General features: G+C 42.8%; 1 protein-coding gene and 1 non-coding gene across 3 annotated transcripts; both read left to right on the top strand.

Annotated features, from left to right (window-relative positions):
• The first annotated feature begins 2,966 nt into the window (after positions 1-2,966).
• LOC126981612 (U6 spliceosomal RNA) lies at positions 2,967-3,073 on the top strand. The gene has a single exon (XR_007734005.1). It is a non-coding gene; the product is annotated as a U6 spliceosomal RNA (small nuclear RNA).
• A 6,164-nt stretch (positions 3,074-9,237) lies between these two features.
• LOC126981582 (uncharacterized) lies at positions 9,238-23,527 on the top strand. 2 transcript variants are annotated; one of them, XM_050832999.1, is made up of 8 exons: positions 9,238-9,323; positions 10,573-10,723; positions 10,995-11,146; positions 11,280-11,408; positions 13,594-13,737; positions 13,940-14,029; positions 14,380-14,783; positions 19,715-23,527. In XM_050832999.1, exons 1-8 carry the CDS (start codon positions 9,269-9,271, stop codon positions 19,955-19,957), a joined length of 1,368 nt encoding a protein of 455 aa, XP_050688956.1. In that variant the 5' UTR covers positions 9,238-9,268; the 3' UTR covers positions 19,958-23,527. The 2 variants fall into 2 exon arrangements, with proteins under 2 accessions (XP_050688956.1, XP_050688957.1); XM_050833000.1 differs by lacking the exon at positions 9,238-9,323 and adding an exon at positions 9,351-9,632.
• Positions 23,528-23,572: the final 45 nt, after the last annotated feature.

Raw genomic sequence — 23,572 nt, 5'->3', positions numbered from 1 at the left:
AGTTTGGCTCCGGGGATACAGAAACGCTGCCGTGTCAATGTATTCCGACCGCAAAACTCCGTAAGTTGGCGTCTCACCAGACTGTCGCCAACTAAGTTGACTCTAGTAGTCAGTTTGCCCATGCCAGGAAATAGCGTCTGGTTCGTACAAGTGACAGCTGGGAGAATGGTCTTGTGATTTCTTTTTGAAGGGCGCGAGGTAGCGCGGGCGAAGGTGGGTTTGGAAGTGATGGTAGTGACAGTAGTGGGTGGTTGGGGAAGGGTGGAGGGTGAGGTGTGTAGGGAGGGGGATGTGGTATCAGAAGTGGAGGAGGAGGAGGTTGAGGTCGTGTTGGAGGTGGAAGGGGAAGATGGAGTGGTGATGAGGATAGGGGAGGAGTCTAAGGTGGTGGAGGGAGAGGAAGGGAGAGCGGGAGAAGGGGGAGTGGTACTGTGGATGGAGGTGGATGAGGTAGGAAGGGAGGTGGATGGGATGGCAGTAGTGGTAGGGATGGAAGCGGGTTCAGGCGAGGCAGAGGAGATCGTGTTGGATGTGGAAGGGGAAGATGGAGTGGTGGTGAGGATAGGGGAGGAGTCTAGAGTGGTAGAGGGAGAGGAAGAGGAGGAGGGAGTGGTAGTGGGGATGGGGGTGGATGAGGTAGGAAGGGTGGTGGATGGGGCGGAAGGAATAAGGGTGGAGGCAGGTTCAGGCGAGGCAGAGGAGGAGGAGATATGTGGTTGGGTCAGAACGTCAGAATATGAGGTTGAGAAGGAGGAGGCAGGAGTGGGAAGGGCGGGGAATGACTTCACAATATCCCATAACATGACGATGATTGAAGATCCTGGCGTTCGGGGTTAACTCTAGGTTTGAGAAACGCTGTATGGTCGACTTAAGCCTCGCGGGAGTAGGGGGGTAGGGGGACGAACAGGGGGTGCAGGTATTCATGGGGGGAGAAGGGGGGAGGGAGGAATACCAGGGGAGGGCATCATGAAAAGAAAAGAAAAAATGTAAGCAGAGAGGGGGAGTAGTGGAGGCCCAACCGCCCCTGCTCGTGCAGGGGGAGAGAACATAAGAACATGAGAACATAAGAACGGAGGAGTCTGCAAGAGGCCGGTAGCCCTGTACAAGGCAGCTCCTTTGAACTAAGCTCCCGTGAATCTAACCTCACCTAATATCACTGTCCATGAATTTATCTAATCTATTTTTTAATGTGACAATTGTATTGGCACTCACCACATGGCTGCTCAGCCTATTCCACTCATCCACCACTCTGTTAGTAAACCAATTTTTGCCTATGTCCTTGTTGAATCTGAATTTATCCAGTTTAGACCCATTACTACGTGTCCTAGCCGGTTCTCTTACCAACAAAACCTTATGAATATCCCCCTTATTAAAGCCCTTCATCCATTTATAAACCTCGATCATGTCTCCACCCACCCTTCACCGTTCTGGAGAATGCAGGTTTAACTGTTTGGGAGAGGGCTCGCCCACCCGGGGTCTCCGGTGTCGTGTTTCTCCGCGTCCTCCTATTTCTGGCTGTTATATTTGTTTACAAACCAAAAGGCGGATTGCTATGAACCCGGATTCATGTACGCAGCTGGTCGGGTAAGACAATTATGTTTTTTGAGAATAGCAAGATGCTATTTCCCGTATATTTACTGATGAGTCACTGCATGAAGGCTATTTATTGGTCCTTCACCTATTACAAAACAGAGCGCTGTAGGCTACTGGATTCATTAATTGATGTTTTCCTATGAAAGATTAAAACAATATGCCATCTCGTGCTTGAAAACACTGTTTGGACAGCCATCATGTATGGACGTCATTTTCGACATTTAATACCATTGTCATGGTCACTAATGACTGACAACTAACAAATGACTGGATGCACATGGTGATAGTGCTAAATTCAACATGAGAGGCTAAACTAACCACTAAAATAGACTCAGGGTCGCACAGTCCACAGGGGCTTTGTGGGAGTGATGTGAAATATGCGCTTCCAAGAGGTGTATAGCAGTCCCCTAGACTTGTCATCTGAGAGGTGTAGCATCAGCTTACGGGTTAATGTCGACGGTTACCGTCAAAACGGGATAGTGGGAACCCGGTGTGGCAGTAGGACGTGAATTACCAGTAGGAGATGAATCCTCGTTGTGCGCATGCGCTGCTGTCTCAAACACACACACACACACACACACACACACACACGCACACACACACACAGTGTTTTGCCGGTTTTTGGTACGAACGTACCATATTTGGTACTTTTGGGTGTACAAAGTACGACTTCCACTGGATCTGGTACTAAATAGAGATGGTATTTTTGTTCTATGCATTGTGGAAATAAATGAATAGTGTCGTAAGTCGTTATATTTATGTCCTGCCATGTACTTCGTCAGTGTTCAACACCTTCAGCATCCCAAGAAATAGATAGATTTACATTTTTATAGGTATGTTGACCAGTAAATAATGTTATAGTTACTCAATCTGGTACGTTTTGTTCTCATTTGGTACTTTTTTACTGGTGCAATCTGGTACTACCTCTTAAAACTGAGTGGCAACACTGCACACACATCCTCGCGTCGCTCGCTCTCTAGTGGCGCAGGGTGGCTCTCAGAGGATAACCAAGGCAGGGGATTTCTAATATCCTTAGTTCATAATAACATCACCACTCTGCCCACGACTGTGTGGTGTATGAGAGGTAAATTTAGGGTGTTCTCTACTTCAAAAATACGCCTTAACTTTTTTGTTTAGGAGTAGGCGATCAATATTCAGTTTATTTAACCAAATAGCCTACTGTTATATTTATTGTAGTGCTTTATATCGTCCAGCATCCAGTGATAAAATGACCATTGCTGTATACTATATAAACAGCAATAAAGGAGTATATAACAGTAGCTCATGTCGCTGCGTAAGAATCTGTTCATAACCTACGATCCTGAAAAAATCTCTCTCTCTCTCTCTCTCTCTCTCTCTCTCTCTCTCTCTTTGTACTTGCTTCGGCGGTACATATACTAAAATTGGAACGATACAGAGAAGATTAGCATGGCCCCTGCTCAAGGATGACACGCAAAATCGGGAAGCGTTCCACATTTGCCGTATGTAACGCCCGAACAAAAAAACGACTCTCAGCCACGTCCTTCCATCCCGCCCGTGTAAATAGACACCATACACCGCAACAAACTCGTAACATTGAACCATCCAGTACCACCACCTCTATTACCAAGCCTCAAGATAACCTAAGAGTCCTTAGTTTCAATGCGCGTGGCCTAAGAGACAAGTTTGATGAACTGCGATGTCTTGCTCTGACAGAAAACTTTGACGTAATTGCTATAACCGAAACATTTATCGACACCACAAATATTGATTTAAGTTCCGAATACAACATAGATGGCTACAGACTCTTTAACAAGGATCGTGTAAACCGTAGAGGTGGTGGTGTCGCCCTTTTTGCCAAAAGCTATTTGCAACCCACTGACAAAACACCAAGAAACAGTAACGTTGAACATTTGTGCGTGCGAGTAAACATAGCAAAAGTCAATTTAAATATATCTGTCACTTACAGGCCTCCGGGGTAATCACTCGATGCCGATCTTGAAATGTACAGCGTCTTAAGGCAGTCACTTAATAACAGCGACTCACTGATATTAGGAGACTTTAACCTCCCCCATATCGACTGGGCGACACTGTATGGTACAGAAGGTGAGTCACATAGAATGATCGAATTTTTAGAAGAAAATTATCTAAGCCAAATGGTTTCTGAACCAACTCGACAAAATAACATACTTGACCTTGTTATAACGACCCAAGATAACCTAGTCAGTAATGTCACGGTAGGAGAACACCTCGGTTCCTGCGATCATAAACTACTGCGCGTTGACATTAGAGCTCAAACATCGGTGACTGAAAATAAAGTAAAGGTGCCCAATTTCAAAAGAGCCAACTTCGTAGAAATCCGACGAAAACTAATAGATATGCAACTATCAGATGACGGCAATGTAGAGGACGCCTGGCTAAGCTTTAAAAATCACTTATATACTCACTCAGCAGGACACATTTGTCCCCTTTTGCGAAAAGCGGATTAACACTAATAAAAGCCCACCTTGGTTTAATAGCGAAATTAAACACTCAGTCAAGGAGAGAAAATTGTTTTGCAGGTTAAAGAAAGAACAAAGCACTCCCGAAAACATTAGACACTATACCGATGCCAGGCGACGAGTAAACAGATTAGTGCGTCAGGCAGAGCGTAGATACGAAGAAAATATTGCAGCCAACTGTAAAAATAATCCGAAATCCTTCTTCAGTTACATAAACAACAGAAAGGCGATCAGAAGTGGAATTGGACCCTTAACAAACAGCGACGGTGCACTAGTGACTGACAGCCAACACGTTGCAAACCTATTAAACAATTACTTTTCCTCGGTGTTTAATACTAACAGTCCTCCAACCACTACCACCAACACCAGTACTAATGTAAATCCTGAGCATGCATTGCCTAACTTTGAAATAAAACCCGATGAAGTCCTTAAAGCCCTCAAATCACTTAAAACAAATAAAAGTCCTGGACCTGACGAAGTATATCCAACTCTGCTGAAAGAAACAAAGAGCGAAATACTCTCCTCCCTCACAACCGTATTCAATATGTCCTTGCGACAAGGCATCGTCCCTTCGGATTGGAAAAAGGCTAACGTGACACCGATTTTTAAGAAAGGAGACAAAAAAGTACCAGGTAATTACAGGCCCTTTAGTCTAACTTCAGTTGTAGGTAAGCTACTTGAGGGCATAATTAGAGACAAAATTGTAAGTTACCTTGAAAGCCACTCATTAATTGGGGACTCACAACATGGCTTCCGAAACAAAAGATCCTGCCTATCAAACCTATTAACCTTTTATAACGACCTCATCACTGTTTATGACGTAACCAAATCACTGGACGTAGTCTATCTTGATTTCCAGAAAGCGTTTGATAAAGTCCCACATCATAAATTACTTTACAAATTAAAGCAAATAGGTATTGACGGTCAAGTAAACCAATGGATCGCGAATTGGTTAAGCAACAGACAACAAAGAGTAGTGATTGACGGATTTAACTCAGAGTGGGCGCCGGTCACTAGTGGCGTCCCTCAGGGCTCGGTTCTTGGCCCAGTGCTCTTCATTATTTTCATCAACGACGTGGATGTTGGACTCAATAATCGCATTAGTAAATTTGCAGACGACACAAAGATCAGTAACTCGGTTCTCACTGACGAAGACAGGCAAAGCCTCCAAGAGGATTTGCACAAAATTTCAGCTTGGTCGGATACATAGGAGATGCCCTTTAACGTAGACAAGTGCCAGGTCCTTCAAGTTGGAACGAGGAATAAGAAGTTCGATTACGAAATGCGCGGCGTTAAACTCAAAAGCGTTCAATGCGTCAAAGACTTGGGGGTCAAAATCGCGTCAGACCTCAAATTCTCACAGCAATGCATCGATGCAGCAAATAAAGCGAACAGACTGTTGGGCTTCATTAAAAGAAACTTTTTATTCAAGAATAAAGATGTAATACTCCCGCTCTACAATAGTTTAGTCAGACCCCACTTGGAATATGCGGTACAATTTTGGTCTCCCCACCATGCAAAGGATATTGCTAAATTAGAAGGTGTTCAGCGTCGGGCAACGAAAATGATCCCTTCCTTGCGCAACAAATCTTACGAAGATAGGCTTTCCACCCTTAACATGTTCTCTCTTGAGAAGCGTCGCCTCCAAGGAAAACTGATCGAATGTTTTAAAATACTTAATGGTTTCACGAATGTAGACAGATCAACATTGTTTATGATCGATGACACTTTGCGCACGAGGAACAATGACGTAAAACTCAGATGTAGAGAAATAAATTCAGGCTGCACCAAATTTTTCTTCACCAACGTTGTAGTGCGAGAATGGAATAAGCTCCCACCGTCAGTGGTCCAGTGTAACACGATTGACTCCTTCAAAAAAAAGCTCGACCGTCACTTCCTTCAACTTAATATCAACTAGAGTAGAAATGCAACGTTTTGGAGCCTTCTGATTAATGTAAAATCACTTCGGTTTAAGGACAGACCACCTAGTCTGGACCATGGGGTCTGTGTGGTCTGATTTTCTATGTAAATCTATGTAAATCTCTCTCTCTCTCTCTCTCTCTCTCTCTCTCTCTCTCTCTCTCACACACACACACACACACACACACACACACACACACACATACACACATAGTCTCCCACGTTAACATATTGTAGAGAAAAAAAAAAAAAAAAATATATATATATATATATATATATATATATATATATATATATATATATATATATATATATATATATATATATATATATTATATATATATATATATATATATATATATATATATATATATATATATATAGATATATATAGTAGTGGGATCAGTAAAAATACGGATAGGCTAATGGTGTTGAAGTAAAAATGTGTGTGTATTTATGTGTGTGTGTGTGTGTGTGAGAGAGAGAGAGAGAGAGAGAGAGAGAGAGAGAGAGAGAGAGAGAGAGAGAGAGAGAGAGAGAGAGAGAGAAATTTTTTTTCAGGAGTAGGCTATCAATATTTTATTATGTAGCGATATAAGCTACTGTTATACTCCTTTATTGCTGTTTCTATAGTGTTCAGAACTGGTCATTTTAACATTGAATGCTGGACGATATAAAACACAATAAAAATAACAGTAGGCTATGGTTAAGTAAATAGTTAAGGCGTATTCGTGAAGAGAGAACAACGTACATTTACCTCTCATACACATATCAGTTCATACAGTGACATCTCAAGTAATGGACGACGGACTCTTGATTTTGCGGCACCCTTGTCATTAAGCCGCGAATTTTGGAAAAATCAACTGCTTTGGTGCGAATCGCCATAACTCCCTTATTTCTGGGCTATAGAAATTTTTTGGGTATCAATCGACGGCAAAATGAAAGGGCTATATATTATACTAAGCGACCGGGCTCAAAAACCGATTCGAAAAGGTAAAGAATCTAATAAATTCGCAAAAAACGGCTGTGAAAAAAACCTATTTTTGAGTTCCCAACCTTGAAACCCGCAATTTTTTTGAGAATTTCAAAAAACTTATTTAACAAATATTTTAGCCCTACCAATGTGCTTTCCAATATGATGCATAACATTTCCCTACTCCCAGTAGTTTCGTCGCTAGAGATCAAAACGTAAACCCTTTTGAGAGCGATTTTGACAAACTCAAGACACTTTGCCATTTTTGTCTAGTGTGGCATTGCTATTGCCTCTAGATGGCTGTAATTTGGCATGTAACCCCTCTTAGGAATGTAGTTTGACCAGCTGGAAGGATTCTTTGATAGCTCGATTTCAAGTTTGTCGTCGAGCCGTCATAAAATAGCCAGTTTTTCGTCCCTTTTGCCGCGATTTGGACACGTCCTAGTTTTTTGCTTATAACTTTTTTTTTTATTTATTTAGTGCTTGCAATTTTTTTTTCAGATTATTAATCTGTAGTAACAGAGCTTTCATTTGCCACCAAGCACGCTTTACTAGCTTCAGTAGTTTTTGCTCGAGCTTGACCAGAAATCGCGACGAAAATTCGCCGAATCTGACTCATTTCACGCGCGGCGACAAAAAAAAAACTTCCTGTCGCCACAAAAATTAATATATCTGTATAAAAATTCATATATGAACACTTCAATATGTTGACTATCTTGTATTAAAATCATTTTAAGATATCTATATAAAAAGTTACTATTTTTATATATATATTTCATATATATATATATATATATATATATATATATATATATATATATATATATATATATATATATATATATTTGGCATCAAAAGAAAGCAAATTAATTGTATTATTCATAAATGGAAAGAAATAGGGTTGAATACTAAATAAAATAAGAAGTACATGTATGATAACGCGCTTAATACAGGTTGATTTATATAGTGAAATGATTATATAAAAATAGTAACTTTTTTATATATATATATATATATATATATATATATATATATATTTTTTTTTTTTTTTTTTTTTTTTTTTTGGTATATTTCGTTGGGGATATACCCCAATGGAGGAAGGCGGTGCATGCCGCGCAACCTCCCAGACGGCTGGAAGAGAGATACCCAATTCTTTCAAGGAGGAGGCCCAACAACGGGGCTGAGGGTGTCGGAAAGAGCCCACCTTTCCACCCCCATGGCACCGGATAGGTCTCGAACTCACGCTCTAGCATCCCGCCGAAGCGTAAGGCGGATACTCTACCACGGGACCATGGGAGCCCCCCATATAGATATCTTAAAATGCCACGAGAGAGAGAGCGAGCATGTGTATGAGTGTGATCTTGCTTCATTTCTTACCAAAGACTTTGATTTCCTACTGCTACTCCACTCCCTACTGCTACACCGGCACGTGTACGTCTGTTACGTGTGGTGATAAAATAATTTGCGTTGAAAACTGGATTGTGTGGCAACAGCGCCAGCAGTCAGAACCAACAAGAAGAAACACGCTGCTGACGCTAAGCCGGTGTACTACCAACTGATGAACAGAAGGAAAAAAAAAGTTGGAGATAGTACATAATATGTATCATGGCATGACAAAATATTGATATTACATGTAGTTATAAGTTTAGTGTACTCGAACTGTTCGTTAGCGAGGCAATCAACAAGCATTCACCTCGCGCAGGGCTGCACCGTGACCTTGGGTGCCTGCATGTAGAGGGATGTTTTGACACTGACAATAATTCTTATCTAATTGAAAACGACCATGCATTTTGGGCCAGCATGTTCCCTCTTCTGCAAGTTGTAGACGATTCAGGAAAGAGGGAATCAGAACTAACAGGTCTATGAAAAGCAGTAAACTACCTAACATAAGATTGAGATTGTAGGAGGCAAGAGGAGGCAGGCACAACAAATTAAGTAAACATTGTAAAACTTTTGTCTCTTCCTTGGTGACTATTCTCGGTGGTCCACGCCTGACAGGGTGTAACAAACCAGCCATACACACCTGGCTGGCCTCCTGTGGCGGGTGTCCAGCAGCACCACACACGGACACAAGGCAGGCGAGGGCGCCACTCGAAGCACCCGCTCACTAATAAACAAATGACTGCCTAGCACGGGCTATAGGCGAATTCGTACTTAATATTAATAATTTGTGTTATTTTGTATTATTAATATTGTTTTCTGTCACTTTCTGGAATCAAATTTCCTTTTAATGAAGTGTTTATATATATTTGTCTCTCAAGTCAAGCGAGCCTCCGTTGTAAACAATAATAATGGAGATAAAATGGCCTCCCGGAGAGTCGCCCTGTTCTCCGTTTGCGTGTTGTGCTGGGCCGCAGGTGAGGCAGCGGGGCGCGGGCCTGTGCCGGGCGTGTGCCAGGCCGTGCTGGGCGTGTGCCGCCCCTCGTGGCGTGCCGGGCCGTGCAGGAGCCCGCCGAGGCCACGCAGGGAAGGCCACATAACCTTTTGCGGGGCGGGCGGGCACTGCTCCAGGCCAATGTACTTTAAAGCCTCGAGTGGCGGAGAGGTCACCGGGCGTGCCGCTCATGGCCCAGCCTGTGGCCAGCGAGGGGGTCTTGATAATAGTGCGCAGGGCCCCTGTGCAGGTGCCTAACATGGGGTCATGGCAACTAGAGGCATCCATGGAGGTATAAGGGGTGGAGTCGACATCACCTCTGAACAGTGAAACAGCCGAACTGTCATTAACTGTCATTCTCACGCCAGCATGATGGCGGACACCTGTCAAATGTCAGGTGATAGGTCAGGCTGGTCAGGTCACAGGCCACCTGGATTTTTTCGGTGTGGAATGACCTTAGTAGACACATTTTTAGTTCAACTATGAGACCATCAACATTGTCAATGAAAGCTGTTGCTGAAACCTACTTACATTTTAGGAATACTATGAATGTTATTGTTGGTTAGTGGCATCTAAACATGTAAGGAAAGAAATATTATTGAATTAGTGGTGATAAGCTTGTGAAATCTCAAAATTGGTTTCTGTCTCCATTTGTTATGTAGAAAAATGTATTATTAAAAAATCTGTATAGTTAAATGAATATGAGCTCTAGCCTCCAGGATATCTGTTGGTGGACAATCAAACATATTCCAAACTTACTTAAACAAGGAAATGAACATTGCATAAGACCCTCTCAGTTTAAGTCCATACATGTGGGCCAACCATACTGTATCAATAAGTGTACAGTAATAAAAAACAGTACTGTCATAATGGATAAGGCATGGCATGAAGGCAGTAACCAAGGCTTGAGCTTTCACCTGGGTATGCGCCACATTGCTGGCGTGAGAATGAAAGTAAATGACAGTTCGGCAGCTTCACCTCTTTCAATGGGATTAGTGGCTCATGTCGAATCCACCAACTCTACCTCCATGAAAGGCATGAGAGAGTGATTAATCCATAATCTTAGTCTTGTCACCTGCCTGTCAATCATGTAAGGTTTAGTCTTTTAGCAGTACGGGCAGTAGCCATAGGGGACAGTTGCTTCTTTAGGTCCCTCCCTATATATTCATAAAGTAATTTTCATTAGGAGTTGAATAATGGAAAAAGAGGTAACAAAATAAACTGTGTTACAGAGTTTTCCCATGGTGTTAAGTTGAGGGTGGACCCAAAGGAGTCAACGCTGCGCAAGTATGTAGGCGACAGCCTGAGTCTGACCTGCTCTGTCGACTATGAGCAGGACGAGGAGACCAAGCCGCAGATTGACTGGGTTGTCCCCACCAATAGGTAAGCCATTGGCCCTCACTTTGTATTCCTCTAATCAATGTCTTTTAATGTGGCTTTGCCCCCTTGTGTACTCGGTGTTGTTCTTGGAAAAGGTGCCAGTTGCAAACTGGTGTTAAAATCTGCACTTGTGAATCCCATATGATCCAATTAATTGCCTTGCTGGTACCAAAGTTGCTGAAAAATTAAGGCATTCTACAATTGTGAATGATATGCCCCATCACCTCTTAGACTTGACTCCCAAGTATATAATGTCTTGACCTGCTCCAAACAGTGAGGAGAGAGTGCACATCTTTGAAGATGCCAACATGCTGAGAGTCACCATCATTGACCTCAAGGAGACAGATGGCGGCAACTACACCTGCAGCCTCAAGCCCGACTTGAAGGCCCCCATCAAGACCAGTGTCAGGGTTGTCATCTTGCCACGTGAGTCTGTTCATGCCTTGGCTGTTGCACACGTATTATTTTGGCTCATGTTGTTCATTCTGTCTGCATTATTAATTTATGTCATGATATAAATAATGAAATACATAACATTGAGTTGATAATACATTTTCAGGTGGTCAGCTGTCTCACTGCTCACCAAACACGTTCAGCTGTGGGAGTGGGTCATGCATCGCCAAGCGCTATGAGTGTGATGGCGTTGCTGACTGCTTAGATGGCTCAGATGAACACCATAGTAACTGTGGTGTGTAGAGTTGGTTGATATATTATGTCTATCGTCTTGGTTCGCCCACATGCATGGACTTAAACTGAGAGGGTCTTTGCAGTGTTCATTTCCTTGTTTAATTAAGTTTGGAATTGGTTTGATTCTCCATCAACAGATATCCTGGAGGCTAGAGCTCATATTCATTTGAACTATACAGATTTTTTAATTTCACTTGCCCTAGAGCGATGACTGAATATTCACTTTAAATACTAATACAGTCGTCCCTCAAATAGTACGAGGGTTAGGGACCCAGGACCCCCGTACTATTTGAAAATCCGTATAAAATTAGTGCCCCCCCTAGAAACACTCCTGGGCACTCCTACGGAATCTGAGTCCTGCCTGGCTCAGCTGTTACCCACGGGCCCAAGTTGCCAGTTATGCATTTTCTGCTGCAGTCACAGTGTAGTGCTACCACACTGGGGATGTCGAGGGGGGCGAAGCTCCCCCCGTTAGAGGTCAGGTTATTTAAAATTTTGTTGGGGTAGTTTAAATATGTGTCCCTTAACTATATACACGTAACTCTCGATTTACGCAAGTATTGTGTCCTTGAAGAGGTCGCGTAAATCAAAAACAATGTAAATCAAACAAGAGGTAGTTTTCGATCGAAAAATAAATATTCACTTCATTCAGTGGAGAGAGAGAGAGAGAGAGAGAGAGAGAGAGTATCCATATCACCGAGATATCCACTCAGGCACTCAGCCTCACTCGTGTGAGGAAGAAATGAGGGACACCATGAGCGACTGGCTAGTATTGGTACCGGTACCGAGCAGTCTGGCACCGGTACCGTACCGTATAGCTGGTACCGTTACTACTGGTACTGGTACCGGTACCTGCCCACCCCTATTGTTGAGTAGCGGGGCAGCGTGGGTACTGTATTGGTGTTCATGTGGCGCATGGGAAGAACTGAGCTCAGCTGTGTGGCCGCGGCGCCGTGTGAGTCCAGTTGCGTGAGACATCTGGTGGCCACGCCATAAAATATCGCGTATAAGTGAAAAAACGTGTAAATTAAACTTTTATTTGGATTTTGGACCCTGTGTTATATCAAAAACGCATAAACCAAACTCTCGCGTAAATCGAGAGTTACCTGTATATAATATGGAGACGTAATGTCATATTTTGGAGGCACGGAGTCAATCTCCACAATTACTGTCTCATATCTTATTTCAAGTATGAATTAGAGAGCAATAGAAACTGTGGTAGAGAGTAAGAGAGAGTGTGAGTGTATGGCACGGCTCGCTCGCTGACAATGTGGAAGGCAGCGCTGCCAGGATGGCTAAGTTGCCCAGCGTGGAAACACTACAGCAGAAAATGCATAACCTCAACTTTGGCCGGCGAGTAGAAGGTGAGCCAGGCGGGATTCGGATTCACCAAGTATGCTCTCCCTACCGCAACTTAACTCATACCAAAAGGTAACTTCTTCTAAATCTGAATTCTCCTGCAAGGTGAATACCTTTCTCGAACGCTTTGGGGTGCTTTCAGCAGGTGTTTTGGCTTGTCTCTTGGGTCCCATGTTCATGTTAAGTCGTAATGGAGAAGCGCAGCTGAGGGTGTGCACACACACGGACTTAGGGAAAGCACATAGATTTCAATCTGGCAAAACAGTGTTCCTGAGGGGATGTGCATGGGTGGCAGTCTGGTAGAACAGTGTTGCCACTCATGCCATGGCTGCTTGGTGCAACGAGCGGGAAATTTAAAAATCCTGTAAAAATCTTCTTTGACAATCTGTATAAAACCGAAATCGCACTATTGGAAACCGTACTATTTGAGGGCTGACTGTATTAAGTTATTAAATGCTTGGTAATTGGTGATCTCCATTCCACACATGTCACCTGGTGCACCCGTAATGCTTGCACATTCCATGAGGGTCTCCTGTACAGTTCTTGTCATTAGTCATGATGCTTTGTTGACTTGAAGAATCTTATGCACTCATGGACAAGGGATGGTATCTTTTGTTCCTGGCATGTTCTATTAATACCACCCATAGTCAGTAATTTTATGTCCTCCACTGAAGTATGAATTTGAGAGTGAGAATAGTCTGCTTGCCCTATTTTCAGTAATACAGTCCTCACCTGAAATTTAATTTTCATGACACTTGTTGAGACACTTACCAGTATATACTACTCTGTGTATAATCAGTGTGTGTGTTTTGATTGATCCTCTTCAGGTCTGAACACATGTGCTGGGAAGCTCACGTGTAATGATGGCCGCTGTTTGTCCCACAAATTGTGTTGCCGAGAGAAGGAGCTCAACCCTCCCAACTGCACCATAATGGCCACGATTCAGTGCTGCCGCCAGCTGGTGCATCCTGGTAAGTGGCTAATATCTTTAGAGGCTCTAAAAGAAACTACCATTTTCATATTTCTTCGATCAGCTAGACCCAATCAATACAAAAGATATCCTTTCGTTGATTATTCTGTCATCTGAATAAAATATTTGCATCCTTACATGAGTAACAAATTTGCCAATAGACTTTCAGTAATCTGAAGTATTAAACATTGTTGCCTTGACAGCCCTCTTGGACCCAGACCTGTACTACATGGACTTCAAGCAGTCCCTCCACCAACACAGGAATCCACAGCCGGACTCCACTTTGGTCATGGGTAAGAAATGCTTCTGTCTCATCTTTCTGTGACAAACTGTACTGAAATATCTTCTCTTTAACATATTCATTCTGCAGTTCAGCATATTATGTTGCCTTCTTGATACACCATTTTTAGTTTACAAATAGTATCCCTGCCCATTCATTATACTGTCTGTGATTCTCAAAAACATGTCAGGAATCCACTGTAAATAAATCATGTGACCATTTCTTAACCTGAAGGTCATTCCAAACTAAGATATATTGCTTTCTCCATTTTAGGTTGTTGTGTCAGATGCAAACTTTATAACAAGAAAGTGCATATCTAGATGCCTTCAACACTCAAGTTATTTGCATTTTGGTCCTTTGCAGGTTGCATTGTGGCTGTCGCTAACCTGGTGACAGTGGCCATCATTGTGGGGGTGCGCTACCACCTCTGGCGCTCAAATGGCATCTCCTCGCGGCCGCACTACCGCCTCAGCAGACTGCGCTCTGCCACACTCCGTCCCTTTGCCTGGGTCTCCTCCCACTCACCGCCATCAACCACTGACCAGTACCAGCTGAGGGCAGCTGACACCCTTTACTCGCGCAGGATTCCTGGCCTGCGCTCAGATCTGCTGGCCCCGGAAATCGTCCATGAGCAGCGGCAGCAGTGCTCTCACCAGCAGCGGCCGTTCAGCGGAGGCGTGGTGCTGTGCCCTCCCTCACACTCCCAGCCACCGCAGTATTCGCAGCTGCCCACCAATCCTCAAGGCCCACCTCCATCGTACCACCAGGTAAGCAATCTTCATGTTTCCCTTTTTTTTTTATAGATTGACAGATTTTTTCACCCTACAGTTTGTGTTTCAAGTCCAGGGGCACCTTTCTGGTATTATGTTTTACATTATGTTTCCCAGCTCAGGTTACAAGTTGTGCTGGGCCATGGAGTTGATGCATGGGGGTAATGTAGTGGAGGGGTGCTACCAGTGTTTGTAAACATCATGGCAGGCAAGGAGACATATCATACATGAGTGTGGGCAGCATCACTTCATCTACATCTTGCCTCTTGCAAATGTTTTGTTCAGCTATGATTGCTGTGGCTTCCTGGAAAGGGTTGCCAACAAGAGCTGCTATGGCAACATCGTGGGTGTTGTAGTTTGGGATGCCATTTTGGTTATTCACAACTGATCCATTATTTCATTTAACTGTTACGCCCCCTGTGTGGGGTAACAGGCATAATGTGTGCCTGTAAATTTTCATTTTTTTTTAACATTAACTGAAGCAATTTAAGGGCAAAATAACAAACAAAAGAAAGCCTGCTTTGCACTGCTCCAGTGAAAGGAAGATAGTTTGATTTACATAGATTTACATAGAAAATCAGACCACACAGGCCCCATGGTCCAGACTAGGTGGCCTGTTCTTAAACCTAAGTGATTCTACATTAATCAGATGGCTCCAAAACATTGCATTTCTACTCTAGTTAATATTAAGTTGAAGGAAGTGACGGTCGAACTTGTTTTTAAAGGAGTCAATCGTGTTACATTGGACCACTGAAGGTGGGAGCTTATTCCATTCATGCACTACAATGTTGGTGAAGAAAAATTTGGTGCAGTCTGAATTTACTAGTCTACATTTGAGTTTTATGCCATTGTTCCTTATTCGCAAAGTGTCATCGATCATAAACAATTTTGATCTGTCTACATTCGTGAAACCATTAAGTATTTTAAAACATTCGATCATTTTTCCTCAGAGGCGATGTTTCTCAAGAGAGAACATGTTAACCCTTTCCTTGCACGCAGTGTGGACGCGACTGTCCCCTCAGGCACAGTCGGGCAGCCCAATGGGGGGTCTCTTTTAACCTCTGTATCTCAAAAACTATTCATCACAGCTAAAAACCAAAAACACCATTGGAAAGAGGAGGTCCAGATCAATAGGAGTTGGTTATGTATGCCTCTCTTGCGAACATACATGCACGTTCAAGGAGTGTTGAATGTTAACACTTACGTCGGTGCATGCGGGATGATCAGCCATATTGAGGGAACTGTGGACATCTCTCCTTCAGATTCTGGCAAGGGAGTATTGCCAACTGCAATATTTACAACTATTTGGTCAAAGAATCAGTCAGGTGATAGGTGAAGCTATGCAAAAATGCCGCTATATTGGGCAAGAACATCCACCAGTTACTCGTCCGTAGATTTACCGCGCTGGGCTGATATGATTTTCCACCAAATTTAGTGAAGAACCCACTCATTTGGCAATCCTGTGTTGTGAGAATTAGTGTTGGAACACTCTCATACGCGGGAGATTTGAGTGCGGGTGGAGCTCGCAGCGAGCGTTTAGCACCACCAGCAAATACGCCTAATGATCGCTGCGAGCGTTTAGCAATGAAAGGGTTAAGGGTGGAAAGCCTTTCTTCGTAGGTTTTGTTGCGCAAGGAAGGGATCATTTTTGTTGCCCGACGCTGAACACCTTCTAATTTAGCAATGTCCTGTGCATGGTGGGGAGACCAAAACTGTACCGCATATTCCAAGTGGGGTCTGACAAAACTATTGTAGAGCGGAAGTATTACATCTTTATTCTTGAATAAAAACTTTCTTTTAATGAACCCTTTCATTGCTAAATGCTTGCAGCGAGCGTTTGGTGTATTTGCTAGTGGTGCTAAACGCTCTCTGCGAGCTCCACCCGCACTCAAATCTCCCGCGTATGAGAGTGTTCCAACACTAATTCTCACAACACAGGATTGCCAAATGAGTGGGTTCTTCACTAAATTTGGTGGAAAATCATATCAGCCCAGCGCGGCAAATCTACGGACGAGTAACTGGTGGATGTTCTTGCCCAATATAGCGGCATTTTTGCATAGCTTCACCTATCACCTGACTGATTCTTTGACCAAATAGTTGTAAATATTGCAGTTGGCAATACTCCCTTGCCAGAATCTGAAGGAGAGATGTCCACAGTTCCCTCAATATGGCTGATCATCCCGCACGCACCGACGTAAGTGTTAACATTCAACACTCCTTGAACGTGCATGTATGTTCGCAAGAGAGGCATACATAACCAACTCCTATTGATCTGGACCTCCTCTTTCCAATGGTGTTTTTGGTTTTTAGCTGTGATGAATAGTTTTTGAGATACAGAGGTTAAAAGAGACCCCCCATTGGGCTGCCCAGCTGCGCCTGAGGGGATAGTCACGTCCGCACCGCGCGCAAGGAAAGGGTTAATGAAGCCCAACATTCTGTTCCCTTTATTTGCTGCATCGATGCATTGCTGTGAGAACTTGAGGTTTGTCGCGATTTTGACCCCCAGGTCCTTAACGCAGTGAACGCTTGGGAGTTTAACGCCGCGCATTTCATAATCGAACTTCTTATTTCTTATTCCAACTTGAAGGACCTGGCACTTGTCTACGTTAAAGGGCATCTCCCATCTATCCGACCAAGCTGAAATTTTGTGCAAATCCTCTTGGAGGCTTTGCCTGTCTTCGTCAGTGAGAGCCGAGTTACCAATCTTTGTGTCGTCTGCAAATTTACTAATGCGATTATTGAGTCCAACATCCACGTCGTTGATGTAAATTATGAAGAGCACTGGGCCAAAAACCGAACTCTGAGGGACGCCACTAGTGACCGGCGCCCACTCTGAGTTAAATTCGTCAATCACTACTCTTTGTTGTCTGTTGTTTAACCAATTCACGATCCTTTGGTTTACTTGACTGTCAATACCTATTTGCTTTAATTTATAAAGTAATTTATGATGTGGGACTTTATCAAATGCTTTTTGGATTTGGTTATGTCATAAACTGAGAAGAGGTCGTTATATAAGGTCAATTGGTTTGATAGGCAGGATCTTTTGTTACGGAAGCCATGTTGTGAGTCCCCAATTAATGAGTGGCTTTCAAGGTAACTCACAATTTTGTCTAGAATTATGCTCTCAAGTAGCTTACCTACAACTGAAGTTAGACTAATGGGTCAGTAATTACCTGGTATTTTTTTGTCTCCTTTCTTAAAAATCGGTGTCACGTTAGCCTTTTTCCAATCCGAAGGGACGATGCCTTGTCGCAAGGACATATTGAATACGGTTGTGAGGGAGGAGAGTATTTCGCTCTTTGTTTCTTTAACCCTCTGAGTACCGATGACGATACGGTATCGTCACCACTGGATGTTACCGCCAGTACGGGTGACGATACCACATCGTCACTGAGTTACCCTTACACTCGGTCTTATTTCGCGAAAAGTTTTGGTTCCCCGAAGACCAGCCGGGTATCACGTGATAGCTAGAGAGTTGGGCTAGCCTCTCCCAGGTTCTCGTGATCCTATGGGATACGCCACATAGTGAAAACAAAGGAAAAGTTCAGGACAGCTTACCACCCTCTGCCAAAAACAAAATGTTGCTTCCCATACGGGTGACGATACCGTATCGTCATTTTATAATTTTCAAAACCGGTCTTATTTCTCGAAATATAATTGTTCCATGATGCACTGAGTGTAAAAAGTGTGGAACTACAAAACCGCGCTGAAACGGAGTGGCGGGCACAGCCGCATGAACTCGCTCTCGGCTGAGCGGGGCTGGACGGGTGGGGCGGGGCTGCGGGTGAGATGAAGGGGGTACACTTCTAAGCTACAGAAAGGGGAATGACAACATTTTTTATGGTTTTGGGATAGATTCGAGTGTTTTGAAAGAAAAAAAAAAATTTTGCACCTAGTGCGGTATGGGGTGTTCTAGTTTTCTCGCCATAGCGCGGTACTCAGAGGGTTAAGCAGTATAGGATATACTTTGTCAGGTCCGGGACTTTTATTTGTTTTAAGTGAACGGAGAGCTTTAAGGACTTCATCCGTTGTTATTTCACTGTTTGTTAAAGGTCCAATTCCACTTCTGATTGCCTTTCTGTTGTTTATGTAACTGAAGAAGGATTTTGGATTATTTTTACAGTTGGGTGCAGTATTTTCTTCATATCTACATTTTACCTAACATACTAATCTTTTTACTCGTCGCCTGGCATCATGATAAAGTCTAATGCTTTCGGGCGTGCTTTGTTCTTTCTCTAACCTGTGAAACAATTTTCTCTCCTTGACTGAGTATTTAATTTCGCTATTAAACCAAGGTGGGCTTCAGTTTCAATTGGAGAAGAATCTTGATACTTCCCTCTTGAAAGAGATCAAGTTGTAAGCAGGAGGAAATACAGATGAAGGAAGGCTGTACTAAAGTTTGCCAGCAAAAGGGATAAAAGGATGAAGATGCAGGTTAACTCTTTCATATGAGATTTGGATTGCACAGGGATAAGCCACAGGCCTAGAATAGAAAGTCTTATTCAGTGAGGCTGCAGTAGGGGTGGAGGCATGCAATTAGCAAGTTCAGAAGAGCAGCCAGCATGAAAAAAGTGATAGAAGATAGAGATGCAATATTACTGTGGAATTGTGATAGAAGATAGAGATGCAATATTACTGTGGAATTGTGATAGAAGATAGAGATGCAATATTACTGTGGAATTTAAGAGCTAGAAAAGAGTCAGTGATAGGAGGCAGCTGATGAGGCAAAAAGCCTTTGACTCTACTCTCTCCAAAAGAGCTGTGTGTGTTGAGCACCTCCATACGAGATTCATACTCATATGCATACTCCATATTATGAGGGTGGGCAAGGCCCTCATATATGGTTGACAACTCACGGGTGATAAGAATAACACAAAGCGCCTCCAGGTCCAGGCCTCACCAAAGCTGACCTGCCTCCTCCTTGTCAGGTCGTTGGGGCACCGCCGCCTCCGTACTGCTCCCGGGATGACCTCACCTCAGGGGGACTGGCCGACAACTCTCCGCTGGCCATCCTGACTCCCCTCCTCCCCTCAAACTTCCAAAATAACAACAATGGCGACATCAATGGCAACAACACCCCTCAGCTCTCTGTGGTGCACAACCACAACGCACACACTGCTGCCGCCGCCTCCACCTCCCACCACACCCCCACACAGCCACGGAACAAGTAAGGGCATGTCCCTCCTCCATCCACGGTGATTCTTACTTCTCTGTGATTGTGGAGTAATTTTGTTGTTAATGTTAGTCAGACATATGTTGTGACTCGGTGGAACCTGTACGTACAAGTACTATGCAGCTAACAAACTTACATGTAGGTGTTTGATGTGGTTCATGGATCGCTTCTTGGTCACGTATTTTATTGCGTTAATCTATTCCAACCTAATTTCCTGAGTCGTGAGAAAATGAAAGGAAATCATATCTTTTGATTTTAACTACATACAGACTTATCTTGAACCATTGTTGAATATATTGGCTTCCAGTGAGTTGCCCTGATAAAGTGAGTCTGCCAGGAGTCTTTGAACTTTGGAACACTGAGTAATCTCATGATGAACGCATCGTTACAGAGGAGCACAGTCTCATACATGGTATTGTTTGTTGGTTAAGTTGGCACTGAGCACATCATATGGAGACAAAGAACAGTGCAATGTAATGTAGGCAAGTAGAAGTCACTGAACTGATCTGAACAGCATATTCTTTTATAAAGCAGTGGTTTTACTCTGAAAAATTGGGAAAACTTACATTACAACCAAAACATAGAAAGTTTTATTAAATTGATGGTAACAAGCAAGTTGTCACATTGGACCCTGTGTGCTTACACAAAGTGCCAAAGTTAAAACTATTATGACTGTGAGGTCTTCCCTCACATTAGATTCATTCTTGTAAACAATGACAATACAGGTCCACCTAATTTACCGGGTCCCAGGGCTCTAAAGCATTGCCTGAGTAACCGTTTTGCTGGACTGGTCTGGGCCATATAATGATTCATCAACAAACATTGGGCCCACTAATTAAATACCTGCTTTCTTTGAACCCCTATGGACTTCTAGAAACTTAAAACCAGAACCATGCCTGTCACACATCACCTGCACTGCAGCACCATTGATCAGTTTTTTAAAGTTAAATATTTCTTGGACCAGCATGGACTGGTGTTTACATTTGACACCACTACTGACGCCTGCATCTCGTAGCAGCAAGGGGTTAAATGTAAGAAATAAGTAAAGAATCTCATAAAACCGAGGGATCACCTCCAAGTTATGTGCAAACAGCCTGTCAGCGTTGCCGGTAAATTGATGGTGTGCCTGTACCTATACTATTTTGATATTCTCATCTTGGGGAGGTTATAATTCTGACTAAAATTGTTTGTTTGTATTGTATTTCATGACTAGTTTTAAGCAGTTTGAATTAACATATGAAACACATATGTGCACATAAATATACAGATTGCCTCAACAAATTCTCCTGATGCAGCTTGTTTGAAGCAGCTTTGATATATTTCCACTGATATTGGATATGTTATATGTTCTCATTTACACATTTGCTTAGTAATATCATCAGTATTATTAATAAGTAACAAGAGGAAAGCTTATTTGGGGAAGGAAGGAAGCAGTTAGTAGAATAAGGTATTAGAATTGTATTTTTATGAGTCATATTGGCAGCTTGAGGAATCAATTCCAGGAGCTGGTTGTGCCAAACCACTATAGGGCTGCTGTTGATTTTATATATAATTACATCTTTTATAATTATATATTACATAGTACTATATTTATGTATACATTTACCTCTTCTACTGTATTTTAACCTCATAATCTACATTCTGGGGTAATGACTTAGTGTAATGCTGTGTAGCCAGTGTAAACCCTGGGTGGGTGATCTTATAGAGTGAGTCCAGATGTCAAGCTCTCAGCTCAGGGTGCTCAGTGAGCTGCAGGGAGAGCTGGACTAGGTGGCAATGGAGGCATCAGACACACCCTGAAAACAAGGGTTCACATGGTCCATTAGTCATGCTCAGCACTTGAAGATTGTTTTACATTTCTACCAAGGAAATATGAAGACATGGTGCACTCTGAAGCCTATGATGCATCAGCACTAGTAAAGTCAAGGCAGCCAAGCTCTGTTGTATCCCTGGTTGTAGTGAGCTGCTTGTATAGTCCTCTCACTGCAAGTTCAGCTCTCGCTGGTTTACTGAGCATCTTTCTTTCTAAATGCAGCTTGTTTATTATTAATATAATTTAGCCATTTACTCATGATTGTTGAGTTTAATTACATGAAAGGGACACTAGCTGGATGGACAACAAGAATGTTATATTTGTTCAGAACTGCAATAACAATCAACTGTAGCATAGGAGGCCATATTGCACAGTACATGTAGAAGTAATGTCTCGTTGATATTGTTGGTGAAGCAACAGTGGAGTATCTTGGGGTATGGTGTGTACACAGTTGTAAACAGCAGTGGTGTTTGATCAGCAGGTGCTGTTTAACTGAACTGAGAACAATGTAACACCAAAGTGTAGCTTTGTGCAGCCAAGAAAAAAGGTACATTCCCACAACTCATGAGAAGTGTGAAGTTACCAAACTGTGATAAGGATCCAGCTTCACTGTAGTTGTGAAAGAGGTGTATTAAGGAGGTAAGAGGTAGTAGACGTTCTGTGAATGGATAGTGGTTTGGAGCCAGATAAGATAGCTGTAGTTGGGATGAAAGAGAAAGGATGAGGGGAAGATTGCTTATCAAGTGGGAGGATAGTGTGGCTGTGTTTGAAGACCGATGCTGTGGTAGAGAACAACCACACCTAGAGAACTGAGAAACCCAGATAATATAATGACACATAAGAAACCCTTATATAGATGCATTTGAGATGAAGAGTAAGTGAATTATAAATTTGAGGACTTCAAAGAATGTCATGTGTGAAGGGAGGGGCACACTGGTGCTCTCTCATCAATGTTAATTTTTTTCAAGTGTCAGTGGGCCGGATGGCTCTGTGGCACGCTGCTCATGTATCCAGCATGTCAGGAAAGGTCATAGAGGAGCCTTAGGATTTTGAGAGGTGGAGGGTGAGTTGTTATAGGGAATAAAAATAAAGTTTAAGAACCATTTGTAGGTCGACAGATAAGAAACTGTCTTGTAATTAGAGAGTAGAAGGAAGACTCCAGATACTTATTTTGAGCAGGTTAGAAACTTTAGCAGTGCTACAGTAGTTTAGTTCATGGGTGTCTTTGAGTATGACAGTGTGCAGTGTTGACTCGTATGTTCTGCATCACATTCCCCAGCCAGCCCTTACTCACACAAAGCTCAAATACAATAACTGTTGACCTGCTTCATTGTTCATTGGTGTGTTTAACTGTTGAATCTGTATCTTGTTTGCTACGTGCCCCTCCAGACAAGCATAATCCACCCCGTGTGGTGCCATGATGAGTGGGTTCTTAGGTATTAAGTGTTGTCTTAGCGAGCTGCTTAGGATGGCTGAAAGGAAAAATGTATTGCATGTTTGTTCTTGTTTTATACCTTCACTAAAACAAAAAGGTCTTCACAAATGAACCCGGGCTCTCTCGTGTATGTTGTGGTAACGGCTGGTCCATTGTCTCTATTGTTAGTCGTTGTCTAATCTGTGCAATTCTGTGCCAAACACACAATAATTTTCATGTTTTTTTTTGTAATGTTGCATGAGTCATAGTGCCAATTGTGAGGCATTTTGTTGTCAAATATTTTTTGTTTTTATATTGTTAAATATATAAAAGTGACAAAGTACTTCATTTTCACCCAAATATTTTTATGATGTTGATGGAATACA

Source organism: Eriocheir sinensis, chromosome 48 (assembly GCF_024679095.1).
Source record: "Eriocheir sinensis breed Jianghai 21 chromosome 48, ASM2467909v1, whole genome shotgun sequence".
Taxonomy (NCBI): domain Eukaryota; kingdom Metazoa; phylum Arthropoda; class Malacostraca; order Decapoda; family Varunidae; genus Eriocheir; species Eriocheir sinensis.
Note: the sequence above shows the minus strand (reverse complement) of the source record. Positions and strands in the feature narration are given on the sequence as shown.

Bases quoted from the DNA above. Each gene is read 5' to 3' on its own strand.
- LOC126981582 (XM_050832999.1), top strand. From the start codon at position 9,269: ATGGCCTCCCGGAGAGTCGCCCTGTTCTCCGTTTGCGTGTTGTGCTGG. The intron at 11,147-11,279 runs GTGAGTCTGTTC...ATACATTTTCAG, and splicing joins CAGGGTTGTCATCTTGCCAC to GTGGTCAGCTGTCTCACTGC. The intron at 11,409-13,593 runs GTGTGTAGAGTT...GATCCTCTTCAG, and splicing joins TGAACACCATAGTAACTGTG to GTCTGAACACATGTGCTGGG.